An 18,038-nucleotide genomic window follows, 5' to 3' on the forward strand; every position below is an offset into this window, starting at 1 on the left:
GACTTACAAATGAGAAACAATAGAAGCAATTAAACTAGCAGTAGACCAACAGTATGTAAGTGCTATGACCCTTCACAGTACAATCCAACGTACAGTATTTTAAAGTCTTCTGAACTATACAATATTACTATGGTGCTTTTGTTGTTTTTGTTGTTGTACATGGAGCTCAATAGTGTCCGCCATTCACATTATTTGAAAAGAGTGCCTCAGAGATTCTGTTAAACTTCTTTAGCAGTGTTCAGTGGAAGACAGAAAATCACTTTGGAATGACATGAGCGTGAGTGAACTACTCCTTTAAGTGAGTGAGATGGTATTTGTGTTTTCATTATCACATTTAATCACATTATCATGTTTAGGCCAAAACCCAGCATGTGTGTGTGACTTCTGTGCTCTACATACCCTCTATCTCTGATCTCAATGACCCATAGACTTCTCTAATTTTATTTCCCCATATTTTCATTAGTTGTGGCTGTGCAACCGGGGGAAATACATTCTGCCTGCTTGTGTGTGGCAGTAAATCAATACAGTGAGCGTTAGTCTTCTCTTCTTCTTTCTGTAGACTGTCATCTCTCTCTCTCTCTCTCTCTCTCTCTCTCTCTCTCTCTCTCTCTCTCTCTCTCTCTCTCTCTCTCTCTCTCGATTTATCCAGATTCTAACAGTTAGACTGATAGCCTGACCTGAAGGTCACCTGCCGCAAACATCCAAAGGTATTAAAGCATTCTGAAGAGACGCAGTCAACAATACGAGCTGAGGAGAGAGTGTTGTGATGGGTGACAAAGAGGATCTAATAGCTTAACTATCTCACTATTGTAGACTTGTGATGCCATTGAGTTTAAAACACCTCTCTGAAAAGAAGAGAGACAGATGTAGACCATTTCCACATAGTGGAATCTCAATCCTTTTTTATCTTTCTTATTTCAATTTTGAATTGTAGTGTATCAGGGTTTCCACGAAAATATTAAGCCGCAAAAATAGTATTTTACTACAGTGAACTAAATATCAATTCAACAGATTTTGTGAAAATTATGACATTATAATTTAATTGCAGGATACAGTCAATACCTCTGAGAAGTGTCAGATTCAAAGCCCCTTCTTGACAATGCGTCAGATTCAAAGCCCCTTCTTTGTTTAGTTAATGATCTGTAAGACTGGGGCTTTATTAGTGCTGTTCATTGATTCGGGTAAATGTTTTGACATAAGGATATAGAATGTTTAATTTTTCAATAATGGTGTAAAAACCTCTGAGTGCTGCCCTCTTCAGGTTGAATGGTGGCTACTGCAGTTGAATTTTCCTATTGGAAGTTGCGTTGCCGTGTGACGTATAATGGCTCTACCAATGGCTCACTAGCCACGCCCCTAGCACGAGCTCACGCTGCAAAGCGGGGAGATTCTTTGCTTAGTGAGAATATTCAAGTCTCTAATATTATTTATAAACATTCAGTCCTGAATATAGGACTGTAATTGTAAACGATAACACAATTTTTTTTTTTTTTGTCCTCCTCGGTCTCCGCTGGACTCTGCCCATTTTTCCAGCGTTTTAAAAAAAATTGCCAGTGGGTGGAGTTAGGCTCTAACCAGGGGTTTAGTTACCCTTTACAACAGTGGTCACCAACCTTTTCAAGCTGAAGATCCCTGACCTCGGCCTTAATGAAAGGCAAGATCTACCTATCGAAGAATAGATAGAAAAAGACAGCCCAGATTGTACTTCTAACTTGAGGCCTTTTATTTCATATTTTACATGTATTTGAATTTAATATACATTAAATACATTAATTTTTTTTTAAACCTGATGCAACCATCTTATGATCAGATCATATGAAGTGGCACTGAACTAAAACAAATGCCATTGTCAGCAGTGAAGTGCTTATTCACTGAAGTTTCTCAAGGTACTACCCTTAACATTTAATAAATGAACTGTATACTAACAAAATTATCAATAATCTCAATTAAGCTAAGTGCAGTTATGTCCCATCTTATGCAACATCACTTTTTACAATGCCACCAGAAGGCAAAACTGCTGCAATAATGTTACTCAAGTCAGTGTGACCGTCCAATCCTAGCTCAGCAACTGTAACTAAGGAGAAGGACCTCCGTCAAACATTCCAATTCCAGCAAGATAGTGAAACGATGCGCCTATGGCACTCAGGTCTGCACGGGCTTAAAACTTGCTGTATTTTATGATTGCTTTCAACTATTATTACAAAATAGGCTACATGTACAAACACCGTTACACTACGGCACTGCGGCCCCTCATCAGTCAGCAAACAAGAGAAAAAAAAAGAGAAAAAGACTTACTAATTACAAAACTTTGATGTGGTTGAACAGGTACACAGTCACAAATTCCTCTGGAACTCAAACATTAAACTTCAAAACAAAGTTTGCGCAGTTGCACAACTATTTACACAAATATATCCTTCTCAGAAGGCTGAGTTATGAATGAAGAGAACAGCATCGAGAGTTGATGGTTTCAGCGCGTCCTCTGATTGCAGTGTTGTGGCTGAAATAGCGCGCGCGGCGGCGGGAGCACATATGCGCAAAACAGTTTTGTAAAATTATATATGATCAAATAAAAATTATTGATACATAATTTTACAAAACTGTTTAGTGCATGTGCTCCCGTGCGCTATTATGTCTATACCTTCTGTCGTGCCCTGGAGGATAGTCTGCTGCATTACTCCAAAACCAATCACTTAATGTATGGAGCTCAACCCAGCTATGTGTCTGGTTCTCAATTGTTTGACGGGCGTAGTAACAATAACTAAGTTAAAATCTCCGGAATCTAGAGCGAGCACGCCCGCGAGACAGAGACTGTGCTCCAAACCGCGTAGCGCGTGCACGGCAGAGAGAGCAAGAGACCGCGCGCGTGTGCCTCATCATGAAGCGCATATCCCCGCCTCCGCCGCCGAAGTTTCTCGGGGTAAAGGGCATCATAAAGGAATTATGCAATTATGCTTAGGGCACCAAAATGGCTAGCAGCGCCAGCGGCACTGCTCATTGGTCACTTTAAATAAAGCAGTTGGATTAAGAAATACAGATGCTTGCAAAACTGAACTTTTTTTCGGGAGCTACCGGGACAGTGATAAAGATCTACCAGTCGATCGCGATCGACGGGTTGGCGACCACTGCTTTACAACTAGCTAATTTTTACATAACATAAAAAACAGCATATATTATCTAGTTCTCACACAACAAAAGTAACGGAACACAAAGTGTAACGTTTTCATGGAATGTGCCACAGAACAGTGAGATAAAAAAGGAAGGCGTGTCACCCCTCTGTTTATTTAATGGCAAAAACACAACTTTCTCTTTTTCTCTGGCTGGTTTTTGCCCCGACAGAACGTGTGATCAGAATACACTAATAAAACCAACTCTTCTTTCTCTTATTATTCATCTTCTCTCCCTCCATCTCTCCTGTCAGCGTGTGACTCACAGCAACAACTGAATCAGAGAAGCATTTAAGTGCAGGAACCAATTTTCCCCACCGTATAAAAACCACATGAGTACGAGAGCCGAGCAATTACCGGCGACGATGACAGCTTTAGGGTGACGCTCGGGTCGTAAATTTCTCACTCCGCATGCCGTTGGGAGATTTCTACATGCTTTGGATATCAGGACGGACTCCCATAAATCGCGGAAACGTCTATTAGAATTCCCATTCCGGCGTTCCTCTCTCCTAACCCATCTCCTCACGCTGCCTGGGGAGCTAACCTAGAGCGGTGCTAACGGCGGCGCCGTCATGAGGGTGACTGCTACGGGAAGACGAGGGGGACTGCGAGGAGCTAATTTGCACAGGAGGAGGACAGCGGGGCAGAGGAGGCTGCCAAGGAATCGCTGAATGGTCGAGAAAGCAGAGGAGATGTTGGAGACGCGGCGAATGCACCAGAAAATCCACGGAGGAGGACTCGCGAGGCCTAATCAATCAAAGAGTGTGTGCGGTGATTAAAAAGCACTCAGGTGGAATTTGTTACAGTGAAGAGTTTTCTCTCCTCAAAGGAAGAAAAAGAGCCAGTGAGTGGCAGAAACTGAAATAGGAGCCCAGATTACGAAGCCTTGGAGCTAATCATTTCTTCTACAACAGTCCCAAACACTCCAACCTCATTGTACAAACAGGGGGGATTGGGGGACGAAAGAACAAACGGAATGAAAAAACAATAAGACTACTAAATGGTGTGAAACTTCAAGTGATGCACCATATATTCTGTGACAGAGCATAAAATATTGTTCATTTTAAATGAAAATTAAGCATTTTTTTTCCCCACGACAATGATTTTCATGACTGTATTTCAGTATTTTGTACTTTATTATAGTTATACAATTATTATTACTATTTCCATTTATCAAATTTTATTTTAAGCATGCTATCACTTAAAATTTAATAATTTTTGACTGAAAAAAAATTCTACCTTACAGTAATGAGAAAGAAATCTTATGGTAATGAGAACTGAGGTGAAATGTGCTTAATTATGACAATTATCCCACAGACTAAAAACAGTCTACTTTTTTTTAAACAAAATATAATTCCTTATTTCTATATTTTTAATTTTTGGGTGAAGTCTAATCAGGTGTTTTGTGAGATTTTTTTTTTTTTTACAGAATTATACATGTAATAATACAATAGATACAAATGTTTCACATATAATGTTCTAAATGATTCCAAAGCATCATAAGATGTAACCACACACCAGCTTATTGGTGGAGAGGAATGATGAAGCCAATTAGTATATATTTATGGGGATGATTAGGAGGCCATGGGGGGCAGAGGCCAACGGGCAAATTTGGTTACACCTTTTTTGTGACCACAGAGTCAGGACCTCGGTTTAACGTCTCATCTGAAGGACTCATTCATACCGAAGGACAGGATTCATATCAAAGATATTAAAGAACAGTCGATTCACACATTTTTCACACAGATTCACTTTTCACACAAGGAAAAAAAAAGAAAAAAGAAAAGAAGACAAAGGAAAGGAGGTATACGTGTATAATTAAAATATATACACATGAACTTGATTTGGAAGAGTAAGCAGGGAATGACATCATAACAGTACTTACTTCTCATTGGAGGAGCTGGCCTTCCGCTGGCAGAACATGGACAGGGAGGAGGAGCCAGGCGTTACTTCTTGCTTGATTTCCCACGCTGCCAGATTACTTGGCTTCACCACCATGAAATTAATGCCTTCCCCATACTGGACTCTAAGGAAATCAAGAACACAGGATTTGAGCCTAAACAACACACCCATATACTTATTCTCTTAACATAACTTTATACAAATTATGCTCAAACTTAGAAACTGTAATTTAGAAAATGTAGCCCCTTAACGATAACATATTGCTTTTTATTACCCGTTTAATAAATAATCAACTACCACCAGGTATAAAATTCCTAGCAGATGAGTTACATTAATATTTAGTGTTAATTCTACATCCAAATTTAGTAAAGCAACCCCATGGGGGTCTAGATCATTCTTTTTTCTTAGCGTTGTCTCAACAAAGAATTAGTAAGCTAATACATATTAAACACCTCTGTTTAGGTGTGCACTTATGTACTTTGGAAAGTATACAGTAAAGTATATAATAATATGTGTACGAGTATGTGTGCATTTTTTATTGATAAACCTCTGTCCTCTGTACCTGTCTGCTGACTCATCTATTCCTCACCTTAGCAAGATTCTGCAGACTTTATTAACACACACACACACACACACACACACACACAGAGAGAGAGAGAGAGAGAGAGAGAGAGAGAGAGAGAGACACACACACACACACACTGCATCTGCCTTTCAATGGCCTTGGAAACAGCAGATGTGAGATTCCCATAACTTAAACTTTCCTCTGTGGCTCACACACTTTATTCTCTAGGTTTGGCCTTACTATTTTTTCAGTCTGTTGTCAGTATAGCTACGTTTACATGGACACCTTTTGTTTCAATCAATTCATTGCGATTTATGAATCCGAACGCAATGTTTACATGAACACTAAATATAGTGATCGGATTGATGTGCGCAATTATATGTCATACTTCAAATTCAAATACATTTTTTCGGCATGCCCATTTCATTCTGAGTTACCCTTGGTTTGCTCACACTATTCTACTAAATTGCTTATTTTCTTTGTTTTAAAGAGCAGACTTAATATTAATCTATTTTGGGTGCTAAATAGGAGACGACAAGCACATGAACCGTAGCGATTGTCATGTGATGTGATATATTGTATGGTGGTCTCAACACTGTTACTTTAAAGAGGCTATATGCGTTTTTCTGAAATTTAAACTCGCGACTGACACCTGTGGCCAAAAAACAGAACTGCTCTTCCTTTCTGCTCGCTCTCTCAGCGCGTGTTTGTACGTGAACACTTCACAAGTCATCTGCTGCAAGGAGGTCAACATTATGTTTACAGAGGTAAGAACAGTCAAATACATATATTGTCTGAGATAAGTGTTCTGAGTGATCCGAAACGTTTAACATGAACGCGCTTGACGTCACATCCGCAGACAGCGCGGGAAAAATACGACCCGACAGAAAATAGGAAAAATAGGATACAGGCTTATACGTGCACCCACTGTGAGCAGACAAGGTGTCAGTATGCTCATCAGGAGATGTTTGAGTCATAAATGGTAAAATAAAAAGGCTATTGTTACGTTTATTTTGAGGGGAAAGTTCCATATAGCCCCTTTAAGATCTGTGTGACGTGAATCATCAGGGGGTGTGTTTAAGCATGACGCGGGGAAATCAGTATATGTGTGAACCATATAGTTATGGCTGGATGTTAATAAACGGACGTTCAATGTGAGAGAAACTGCCTATTTACGGTCATTTTACAGTGATGTGCTGCTTATAGCCTATTTATCAAGCAGTAAAAACACCTATTCCCGCACCGTCTGGTGGGACGTTATCCTGCTCCACTTCACAGATGATGAGCGGAAGGAAATTTTTAGAATGATGCGACAGTCATTTATGACACTTCATTCAACAACAACAACAGCTCGCATCATGTGTCATTACGCCATTTCTACGTCATTGCACATGCGCAGTCCTTTCCAGTTTCGGTTTTTAATCCGATCAAGTGTTTACATGTCCTCTTGATCGGATAATAAAAGGAAATTATCCTGTCTTTTTTACACCGACACATTCTCATTTCCTGAAGCAGATTTACATTGCCTAGTCACCTCATAGTTGTGAGCAGAAAGCAGGTGATGTAAATAGGTTACTGTGGTAAAAGAACAAGCCCAGAGACAGAGATTCATTAAAAAATAAACATACAACTCTGCTCTGTTCTCTGGATAATTACACCACTGTAGCCATGAATTAAATAACGAATAGAACAATAAAGTGTCTTTCTTCTTTAATAATAAAAAATACCCCCTTGAAAGAAAAAAATTTGCTAAAAACTTGCTAAAAGAGGCTTTAAATGTCAGACCAAAAAAATAAGTAGTGCTACTTTTGTTATTATTCCTCAGACACAGAGGACTGTTTGTAACTTTAACTGGCACACACACAATACACATAAATCACACTAAAATATATTATATAATAAAGTATATATTAATTCCAATGGCCTGTTTCACAAAAAACTTCTTAAGTGAAGATATTTCTTAAGGTGGCCTTATTTAGGTTGCACCACCTAAATGTGGAACATTAGAAGTCAATGAATCATTCACTCAACAGATCATCAAATTTGATTTATGTGACTGTAAATTTTGCCCTGTAAAAACATATCATGTTGCCTCCCATTTTTCTTAAAAATTAAAGGTAGGCTATATGCAAGGTAGGTAGGGTTCTGTCAGACTGGTTGAAACTCACTTCACATCCTGATAGCAATCAATAATAGAAATAGAAGTTGTCTAAATTTTAAAAACATCTACATACAGTAAGGGTGGAGCCGAACCCGAATACGGTATTTGGAAAGGCACAAATAACGTGTTTTTTACAAATACTTATTTTGAACAAATACTTTTAAAAATATTTGTATTCGGGAACAAAACAAACTTTATATAAAAAGGCCCTGATGAGTGAGTGAGTGACTGACACAGGCTGCTCCACGGCTCGGCTGAGCGAAAAAACACTTAACTCCATCACTATTTTTGTTGAATAGATTTTTGTACCTTGACTGGGTTCCTGAGGCAGTTTATAACTTTCGAGAAGCGGAGTTTGATCGGGAGATTATTCCATTACGCTGCATTATTGACGTCTGCAGTCGGGTGCTTTCATGTTCGCTCTGTTTACGTAACGTCAGCTGTTTAGCGCGGTAATTTAGACAATAGGCTGTTGACAGAGTAACGTTAACGTTCGGTTAAAAAGGTTAAAAATGCTTGTGTAGTTGTGTCGAATTGTATGCACGTGTGGGAGTTATATGGTACGTTTAAGTTTCTCTGTCTTTTGCAGACAGCAAGATATAAGCTTCATAATGTTCACAATGGTATTTTATTAGTTGTTGGTTTAACCATGGATGAGGTAATGGCTGTTATGTTATTTTCTTTTCAATGACGTTCCTTGTTTCATTGCTGGATTTATGGAAAAACATCAACCAATATTGCATGTCCATAATTATAATGGATATAATTAAAGAATACTTACACTATAACGTAAATTAGAAGTGTAAAGCAAAAAAAAATAAAAAAATGTTACGCCTATTTTGAATTTTACTCTAATACAAATACCCCCCCCCCCCCAACAAATACAAATACAGATACAAATATCGGCTGCTTTGCACACCCCTAACATACAGTATATCTTCGTTCGGATGCAGTGATAGGATTTCCAACATGCCTGTCAACTTATGTATTTCCATACCTTTGCGCACCCTGCTCACGCATCACACGTCATCAGTGCATTCCGTACGGCTATGCAGAGTACTGTTTGTTCAATACCTATTTTGTCTGTAAATTTGAATTTCAATAAAAAAAAATAAAAAAAAGGCTATGCAGAGTTGTAGACACGTCAATGAGCGCCGCAAACAAACAGCAGCCGCCACCTTACAGCTCATCCTGAACCAAAACAACGAGCTTCTGCTGCATACACAACATAGCATAACCGTATAACTACAAGATGACAACCCGTGAAGTTCTACATGGAGCTTTTCACAACCTCAGACTCTGATTTATGCGTTTCAATGGCAACACTATCAACGCCAAAATAATCTGCAGCAGTCAGGCGGTACAAGTAAGAGCTCTGTAAGTTGTTTATGTTCATTATCATTATAACATTATGAGCTTTGAGACATGAGGTAATAAAAGCCATCTCTCATGATGCTTTGCAGACTTTGCTGTGCATGTCATGTGTTTTGGAGGAGGTGTGGCTTTGGAGGCACTCTGAAGGGAGAGTGGAACGGGATCTTTTGCTATTGTTAGCCTCTCCGAAATAGCCAACATTTCTACCCTACCTTTAAGAAAATTGATTTGGAACCAACTTTACAAATTCTGAAAACCTGAAATCAGAGTCAATTCGCCTTTGGCTAAGCCACGCCCTAGAATGTAGATTGACCAATCACAGCGCATCCAAGAACGAGCTCCACAGAGGTCCGACACTTCTTCACAGCGCTCCATTGACTTTAACACAGGCGTCTCATATTTTTGGTCTCGGCAGGCTATTACCGTCGTAGTTTTATCAAAAATATGGTTAAACGTTGTGCCTGGGGCATTTGTAACACAGATACGCGTTTCCCAGAGAGGTTGGAGGGGGGTGTCCGTTTTTTCCCCTTCCCAAAACTGAAGTAAAATACTGACAAGTGTCGTTTTTGGATTAAACTGTGTGGACGTCCTCAGTCAGCGAAACCCCTCAAGGATCAACAAGCACACTTTTGTGTGCTCTATTTTTGCTTTTAACATTAGGCTACTGTGAAGTTATACTAGTTAGACAGTTTTATGCTATTTTAGATTATGATTTCGGTTATCTACCCTAATTGTTGATACACTAGCACACGCTGCTAATAAATACAACTTTATAACGTTACTCGCGTAGTCCGTTTGCTTTGTAACTTAATAATGATTATAGAAGTGAAGAGACCTACCCAGCTCTTTGATATTGTTAGTCACAGCCTCCGTCTCGATTAGGATATGCGGTGGTTCATTTTTTGACTGTGACCGTTATGCTTTTGCCTCTATTTGGATGCATTGTTGTTGCTTGCGTTTCCACCGGTATGTCTTGAATATAGCCTTCGAACGCATACTGCAGCCCCTTTTGCCTACTTCTATCGGACACTTTATTTGCTGCTTTATAAAAGTTTGATAAAATTTCAGCAGGAAGAGCCGTCACAGCATAAGCCATGTTGATACCAAACCAGAGCCCATATGAAGTTGTCGGAGGTAGCAACAGTAACTAAGGGGGGCGGGGCTTAGCCAAAGGTGAATTACAAACATTCCATAAACAAAAAACTACTCAAAAGAAGCATATTATTTCTGTTTTTAAACCTCCAGTTTTGCAGTTTTAGGAACTTTTGAGAACAGTAACATCTGGGTAAAATAGCTTTCAGAGTCACAAAACAGCTGCTACTCATCTCTTATGTAACTTCTTAGCTATTGTGTAACAACTAAAAAAGTGTTGTTTTTTTCTAGCATGTATGAACATGCATTAGCATATATATATATATATATATATATATATATATATATATATATATATATATATATATATTTATGTAATGAAAAAAATCAGATTCTAAATGTTTAAATCATTGTGTTAGGGAAAATCAGTGTTGTTAACTGAAAGGTTGGTTCAAACTCTAAAAATGAATCGAATCATCCACCATCGTGTCCTTGAACAGGGCATCAGGATGCTCCGGGGGGTGTCTTCCAAATGAATAAATGTTAATGTAATACTGTATATCTCAGTCCAGTGATCACATGGTCTCTAATATAAAAGTCACATGGAATGTTCAGCCAGAGTCCTATTATCATTATAATCACGGGTGTAGTAAAGCTGCATTATTAAAGAACAGATATTGACCGTCACTGCATCATTTACCAGAAAACACACATGCGCATAAATATGGTGATGATGCCAACTGATATTTCGGTTCTCAAGACCACAATGGAAAAGCACTCTGGTAGTGAGCATAACAACGGGAAAGGTCATGTATTTCTGTGTGTGTGTGTGTGTGTGTGTGTGTGTGTGTGTGTGTGTGTGTGTGTGTGTGTGTGTGTGTGTGTGTGTGTGTGTGTGTGTGTGTGTGTGTGTGTGTGTGTGTGTGTGTGTGTGTGTGTGTGTGTGTGTGTGTGTGTGTGTGTGTGTGTAAGAGTGGACACCGCACAGGAAGCATTCAGGTCTGCAGGCCAATCCAATTGGCATTTAATTAACTGGGGACTCAGATCAGGGAGTTTACCCTTCTAAATCAATCCCCTATCCCGAGACTAAACGCTCGCACACGTACAAACACACATGGTGGATTACACAGGTGGATTAGCAGGGTTTGTCTGGCAACGTGTCGGTTGGAGATGAGTTTGCAGTTCGTGGCGTAAAGGGCGACACAACCTCTGCACCAAAACAAACAGCCGTGTCATTGTATGTGTGCATGAGATAGAGAATAGTGTGTATCAGCTTGGCATCGTTCTGCATTTAGACAGCGGATGTAACACAAACACAGAAATCACACATACTAAGCATCTGAGTTTGCTTCCAATGAACTGGTGGCTGCATAATATCTGGTGGTGTTGATAAGTTTGGCATTTAGCAGTTGACGTGGCTGGCTGCATTTGCACTTTCTGTTGCTCTGTTCCAGACCCTAGTCAGCTGCTTAGAGAGGTGGCAATTTTGGAGATCACAAGTGCTCGCCAGACTTTTACAAAAAAAAGCAACCTACTTATTATGATGCCTACGAAGGCAAAAAAGGGAGCATTGTATCCTTCACAGAAAAGCCAATCACACAATTACAATAAGCTTGGTGAAAACATCTACTACAAAGCTATCATAAAACTGATTTTCATTTCATTCAACGCTGGAATGTATTGATAAAATGTTTTTGTTTTACCCAAAAAATGTTGGTATTCATTTTTGATGCTTATTAGAGAACCATTACCTTAGCAAAATGCTAACATCAAACTGCTGAAATCAATTAGGAATCTCCAATGTGGAGTGTTATTTGTGTGTTGTGCTGAGTAGAGCTGCTTGATATTGAAATAAAATCAGTATGACGATTTGGCTTAGTCTGTTTATCAGATCACAAAAACTGTGAATAAATAAATGTATGTGCTGGGAGTTTGTGAGTGAAGCGCAGCGCTGTGTCCAGTTACTAAAGTGCAGCTCATGGTGCAGTTTTAAATAAAATCAGTGCCGCTCTGAAACCCGCAACACATTTTATTTATTGGTCATCCGCCAAAATAAAATTCTGACGGTTTAGGGCCAGATTTACTAACAACTTGCCCCAGCGCAAACCCTCTTTTGCTGTCAAAAAACTACTGTCAGGATTTACTAAAGACAAGCAGTGAAAAATGAGCACTAAAAAAAGACGTGGACACAGTTATTTTTGTAGTTGACCTTATTGCATGCAATTGTATAGTTTTTTTGTATAGTATTTAAATTAATCACGCAAGGTGATTTACTAAGGTTTGCGCTTGTCAATGTACTGGTGTTTGTGCCATTATTTACCACCCCCAAAAAACATGTCTTAAACTAGACACTAACTGGTAGATTGCGTTGGTCATTATGGAAATGATCTGAATGATCTGTGTTCTTTAATTTGCGCGTCGTCAGTTCACGTGCAGAACTTTCCACTCCCATCTGCGCTTTTTTAGAAAATTGCGCACTCACACTAATTTGCCCTGTTTAGTAAATCTGCCCCTTAATGTTTTAATTAATGAATAAATTATAAGTATAAGTATAAGTATTATAATTGTAACAAGAGTAAAAAGTCTTCAGAGTAAAAAGTAATTTTAAAGATTTTAAAATTGTGTTTTGTTTTGTTTTCTGTGCAGATGCACTACAAAATAACCCCAATCTTTCTAGAATGATTCATTCTTTCCAAATAGAGCTATTCCAGTTTTCTGGTAAAAAAAAAAAAATATATATATATATATATATGAATTTTTTCAATATGAGTGAGGCCAGCTTAGTCCGATTCACAAACAAATTACTCTTATGAGTTGGTTCTTTTTAGTAATTCAAAGACAGAAAGACCAGTGTAGCCAAATTCCTTAACCAAATTACTCTTATGAGCTAGTTCATTTAATGAAAAGTTCAAAAAGATGAGCTAACAGTTAATGTATACTTTATATTATTGCCAGAGAGAGGTTTTATTTTATATTTAATCAAAATGGGCATTATAACATAAATAAAGCCAGATTATTCAGAATCAAAACGAAAGCTTGTGAATTGGAATGTGAATCTTTATTGATACCCAGCCCTATTACAGACTACAGAGCAATCCAAATCAGTCACTTAATGGTTAGGATGTGTAGGCAGTGGGCAGCAGGTTGGTCACTTGGTTTTGGCACATTGTGTTGATCTGAGATTGCCACTCTCACACTGATACATACGGTTTTAAAGCGCCAAGCTACTTATCAGGGGCAGTCTGCCGCCCAGTGCCAGCATGGAGGTGGGCTCTGTGAGGGAATGACAGGAGCATCCCAGCGTAAAAGTGTCCCTGAGACTCAAGCCCATGTCTGGACCAGTGTTTGAGTGACAGGAGCAGGACAGGCGCTCCGAGATGCGCCTTGGCAACCCTCATGGTCCCTGTGGCAACCTCCTATTCCAAAGGATTCTTATTGGCTGGCTGTGACAGTTCCAAATGCCACAGGGGCCAGCCTGAGATGCCAGGTCTTTATCACTCGTCCTTCAGGGAGAGAGACAAAGATGATGTGAAAGATATACGTATAAAATGTATTATTTTAACAAGTATTTGTTTGCTATGTGTTTTGATGCTTATTAGAGCACAAAATGCTAACATCAAACTATTAAAATCAATTGGGAGTGTTATTTGTGTGCTGTGCTGAGTAGAGCTGCACAATATATCGAAATAACATCAGTGACGATATGGCTTAGTCTGATTATCAGATAGCAAAAACTGTGATTAATAAAATGTATGCTAGGTTTTTATGGGAGTTTGTATATATATTACACAATCTTTCTTTCTCTCTCTTTACATTCACAGAGTCTGTCGTTGCTAGCCCATCTCTGTCCCTCTCAATGGGGTACATTTTGAGATCTCTATGTCCGCAACGTCTTAAGAGCATGATTGTTTTGACAAGCACACACAGACGTCCTTAATTCATTACACCACTAAATTATGCATGGCCTTCTTCTATGGTCTGACAAAACCACAGTGTCATGCTCATTTACAACTCATAATCCAGCCAATCAAAGCCAATATTCCAAAACAGGACACGTCCATTAGTGATATCGCTCCTCAGATTAGGGTATACCGGTACAAAACGGTACAATATCATGATTTTGCTCATTTCGGCACTTGTTACGCTGCCACTAGGTGGCAGTTTATTACCCAAACTTATGCATATCTGGCAAATGTAACAACATAGAGGAACAAAATGGACAAAGCCGGTGAATCTCACTCAACATGACTAAAACTAATTAACTAAGAGCGCAGTAGAAGTGAAATTTGGAATTACTTTGCTTATAAAACTGAGGGAAAAGGTGAACCAACAGACCTTACCACACCAGGAGGTCTGCAAACGTTGCTATAAAACAAACCTTGCCAAGCATCTGTCGCTTGCCCATCCTGACTTGTACCAGGAGTTAAGAGGTCAACATGTGAGTGCATCATTCAAACAATCTAATTTAGACTTTTTTTTACTTTTAACACTGATCAACCCACATATTGCCAGACGCTTTGAAGCCAGAAGCCATTTGTTAATTTTAAGAGAGAGGGTAAACGCAGTACTGCTGATTCACTCACGCTGTTTGTGAAATTACTTTTCACAAAAAGTTTTCAAATGACTGATTTGATGTGATAATCTCTGTTGATTAATTTACTAATAAATGTTTGTGGTAATTTCCTGCATAATAAAAGGCAAACCTGCGGAAATTAGTAAAATGATATGCAAGTGAATTATTATTAGTTTAAATCTTTTTTTTTTCTTCTCAGAATTGAGAGAATTCGCTATTGGAAGTTATAAAGTCAGAATTGCTGGATATAAAACTCCAATTGTGAGAAATAAAGGCACAATTGCGAGATGTAAACTCACAATTCTGACTCGCAATTGCGTGTTATAAAGTATAATTCTGACTTTATAACGTGCAATTGAGACTTTATATCACGGAATTCAAACTCGCAAATGCAAGTTTATATTATGCAATTGCGAGAAATAAAAAGGTCAGAATTGTGAGATAAAAAGTCGCAATTACCTTTTTTATTTTTTATTCAGTGGTGGAAACAAGCATCCATAATTATCACCAAGAGGAATTGTGTCACTTAAATGTTTATAAAAATGAATGTAACTTCCCTAGAGGCCAAATATTTATAATGGGGGCAGTTAGTAAACACCGTTTTTTGGAACTGAGATAGTCTATTGCTAGTTCACACCTTGTGTGTACTCATTCAAAGTTTGGGGTCGGTAAGAATTATGTCTCTTATGCTAATCAAGGCTGCATTTATTGAGTCTAAAATACATTTTACTGTGAAATACTATTGTGATTTAAAATAACTGTTTTCTATTTAAAATTTAAATACATGTTTGATGTCATTTATTCCTGTGATGGCAAAGCTGAATTTTGAGCATCATTACTCCAGTCTTTAGTGTCACATAGTCCTTCAGAAATCATTCTAATATGCTGATTTGGTACACAAGAACATTTCTTATTATTATCAATGTTGAAAACAGTAGTGCTGCTTAAGGCGAGACACGGCAGGCAAAAAAATATTTTTGTTTCATTGGTCAATATTGAGATTTTTGGATATTAGTCTTCAATAACATGTCTTCTTTCTCATAAATTCAACAAAAGTTGGCGTTCTTAATCAACATGCTGCTCCGCGATCTCTGTCTGCACCCTGTGATTCACATAATATCGCTGGAAAGCTCTCTCTCTCTCCTGTACAATGCTGCCGGATCCAAATATGGTCATTTCCTTTTTATCAGCAACCTATCGTGAAAGTAAAAGGGCTGAATGCGCAATCTCATTGGCTGATGATACATCTTTAAAACACGTTTTCTCAAAATGGCTTTTCTCTCATACTCCAAGTCCGAAATCTCCACTTCAGTAGCACCTATTATACACCAAACTTTCCAGTCTTGTACCTAGTTATATTATGAAGACATTTACAGAGGGATTTGTAAATATATTATTGCTAGCTTGATTTATATAACATTTTATTCCAAAAAACATTGCAGGCTATTGACAAAAGTAGATATCCATAAACCCCCCTGTAATTTTTCCCCATCTAATATGTGAACACAATGAAAAAATATTTTTTAACCAGGCTTTATCCAATACTCCAGATTTCGTTTTTTAAAATATATGCAAATTAGTGCATATTTAATTAGACATTGCCTATTTTGTATATTTAAACATTAAATTACAGAAAACTTGTAATACATTTTTTTCTCATCTTAATGTAGGTAATCAACTGGGAAAGTTTCATGGTGATATCTGTTAGTAAACAAAATTTACCCTATTCACCTGTAGTGTCGCCTTAAAAAATGTAAAAGCCTGTCTTTACAGAAAACTTAATGGATCCTTACTGAAAATAAAGTACATACTGTGTAAATGTGAAAACTCGTCAGCAATGGGAATTCAGAGTCAGCTGCTAGTGGCCAAACACCCATGGACTGAAGCTTGGTTTTAATTCTGCTTCAGAAATCTAATGTTTCCCCCCAACAGAGCATTTTTCTTGTACGTCTGTTTCATTTATGAACTACCGCATTGCTAAATTAATGTTTGCTGAAAAAGGAAAATGAACCATATTAACCTTTTTACCAGTCATGTGAAAAAAAACTAAGTATGAAATGCTGTGAGCATGAAATAGGAAAAGTACACATGAAACACATTTCCTTCAGTAAATGAAAATAAATTTCCATCAAATTAACTTCACACCCACACTACCATTTCTCATCTCCAAACCACCAGGTGATCCCTATTCAGATAGACCCAAAGGCCCTTTCACTGTGTGTTTAGCTGTGCGTGTGATTCTTTACTTTTTAATTGTGTGTATGGATGCAAGTGTGTGTGTGTGTGTGTATATGTGTGTGTGTGTGTGTGTGTGTGTGTGTGTGTGTGTGTGTGTGTGTGTGTGTGTGTGTGTGTGTGTGTGTGTGTGTGTGTGTGTGTGTGTGTGTGTGTGTGTGTGTGTGTGTGTGTGTCCCAATCAAAGATCTCTGTAGGGAACTCCCATTAGCAGCAATATGACAATATGCCAGCTTAGTTGTGTATATATAAATCTTTAATTTCAGGCATGGTACAGACTACATGCTGTGGATGATTTTAAACACTCTCTGCGTCTAACTAATGGCTGCTCACTGAGGAAGGCACAAAATTCAACACTTCTTTTCTGTTCAGAGAAAGATGCCTCAATCATTACTTATTTTAAAGTCACCATGAAATCATAATTGACGACTCTTGTGTAATTTTATGGAATATTGCAGTATTTATTATAAATGATTTGGGGACAACCTGTCACTAACACAATATCACATCAATAGCAAACTACAACTATACAATGATTCAATCAATTCCTGATGGACAAAATCGATTTCCATCCTATATTTATTCTTGTTTGAGAAACCGTTTCAGTCGGCTATACGTCACAACAGAGATGAAAAGAACTGATACACTACAGTAAAAGACACTATAAATAACTGGCGGAAAACTTTTTTTTTTATGGGGTAAAAAAAACTAGTGTGCCTAATGCTGCGTTCACACCAAACGCGAATATGCGTCAAAATTCGCGCCTGCCGCGTCTGGTTATTCGCGTGACCACTTTGTGTTCATTCGCGCGTCAAGAGCGGAATTGACGCGCATAAAAAAAAAAGTTTGAAGCGAAATTTACGCGCGTCACGCGCGTCAAGAGGCGAAAGTCAGTTTCGAGACCCGCTGGCGGCCATCTTTTTACAAGATGTCTGATGAGCGATCATTTACCGAGAGAGTCACCGCACTGTA

At 38.3% G+C, this 18,038-nt stretch overlaps 1 protein-coding gene across 5 annotated transcripts in view; it reads right to left on the bottom strand.

Annotated features, from left to right (window-relative positions):
• Positions 1–18,038, bottom strand: part of LOC306995958 (transmembrane protein 132C) — a 220,140-nt gene that overhangs the window by 89,638 nt on the left and 112,464 nt on the right. For all 5 annotated transcript variants that reach the window (XM_079607992.1, XM_079607995.1, XM_079607994.1 and 2 more), the window contains one exon: positions 5,050–5,190. In XM_079607992.1, coding sequence (XP_079464118.1) covers positions 5,050–5,190 — 141 coding nt within the window. The remainder of the gene's footprint in view (positions 1–5,049; positions 5,191–18,038) is intronic.

This window comes from Phoxinus phoxinus, assembly GCF_949152265.1.
Source record: "Phoxinus phoxinus genome assembly, chromosome: 3".
Taxonomy (NCBI): domain Eukaryota; kingdom Metazoa; phylum Chordata; class Actinopteri; order Cypriniformes; family Leuciscidae; genus Phoxinus; species Phoxinus phoxinus.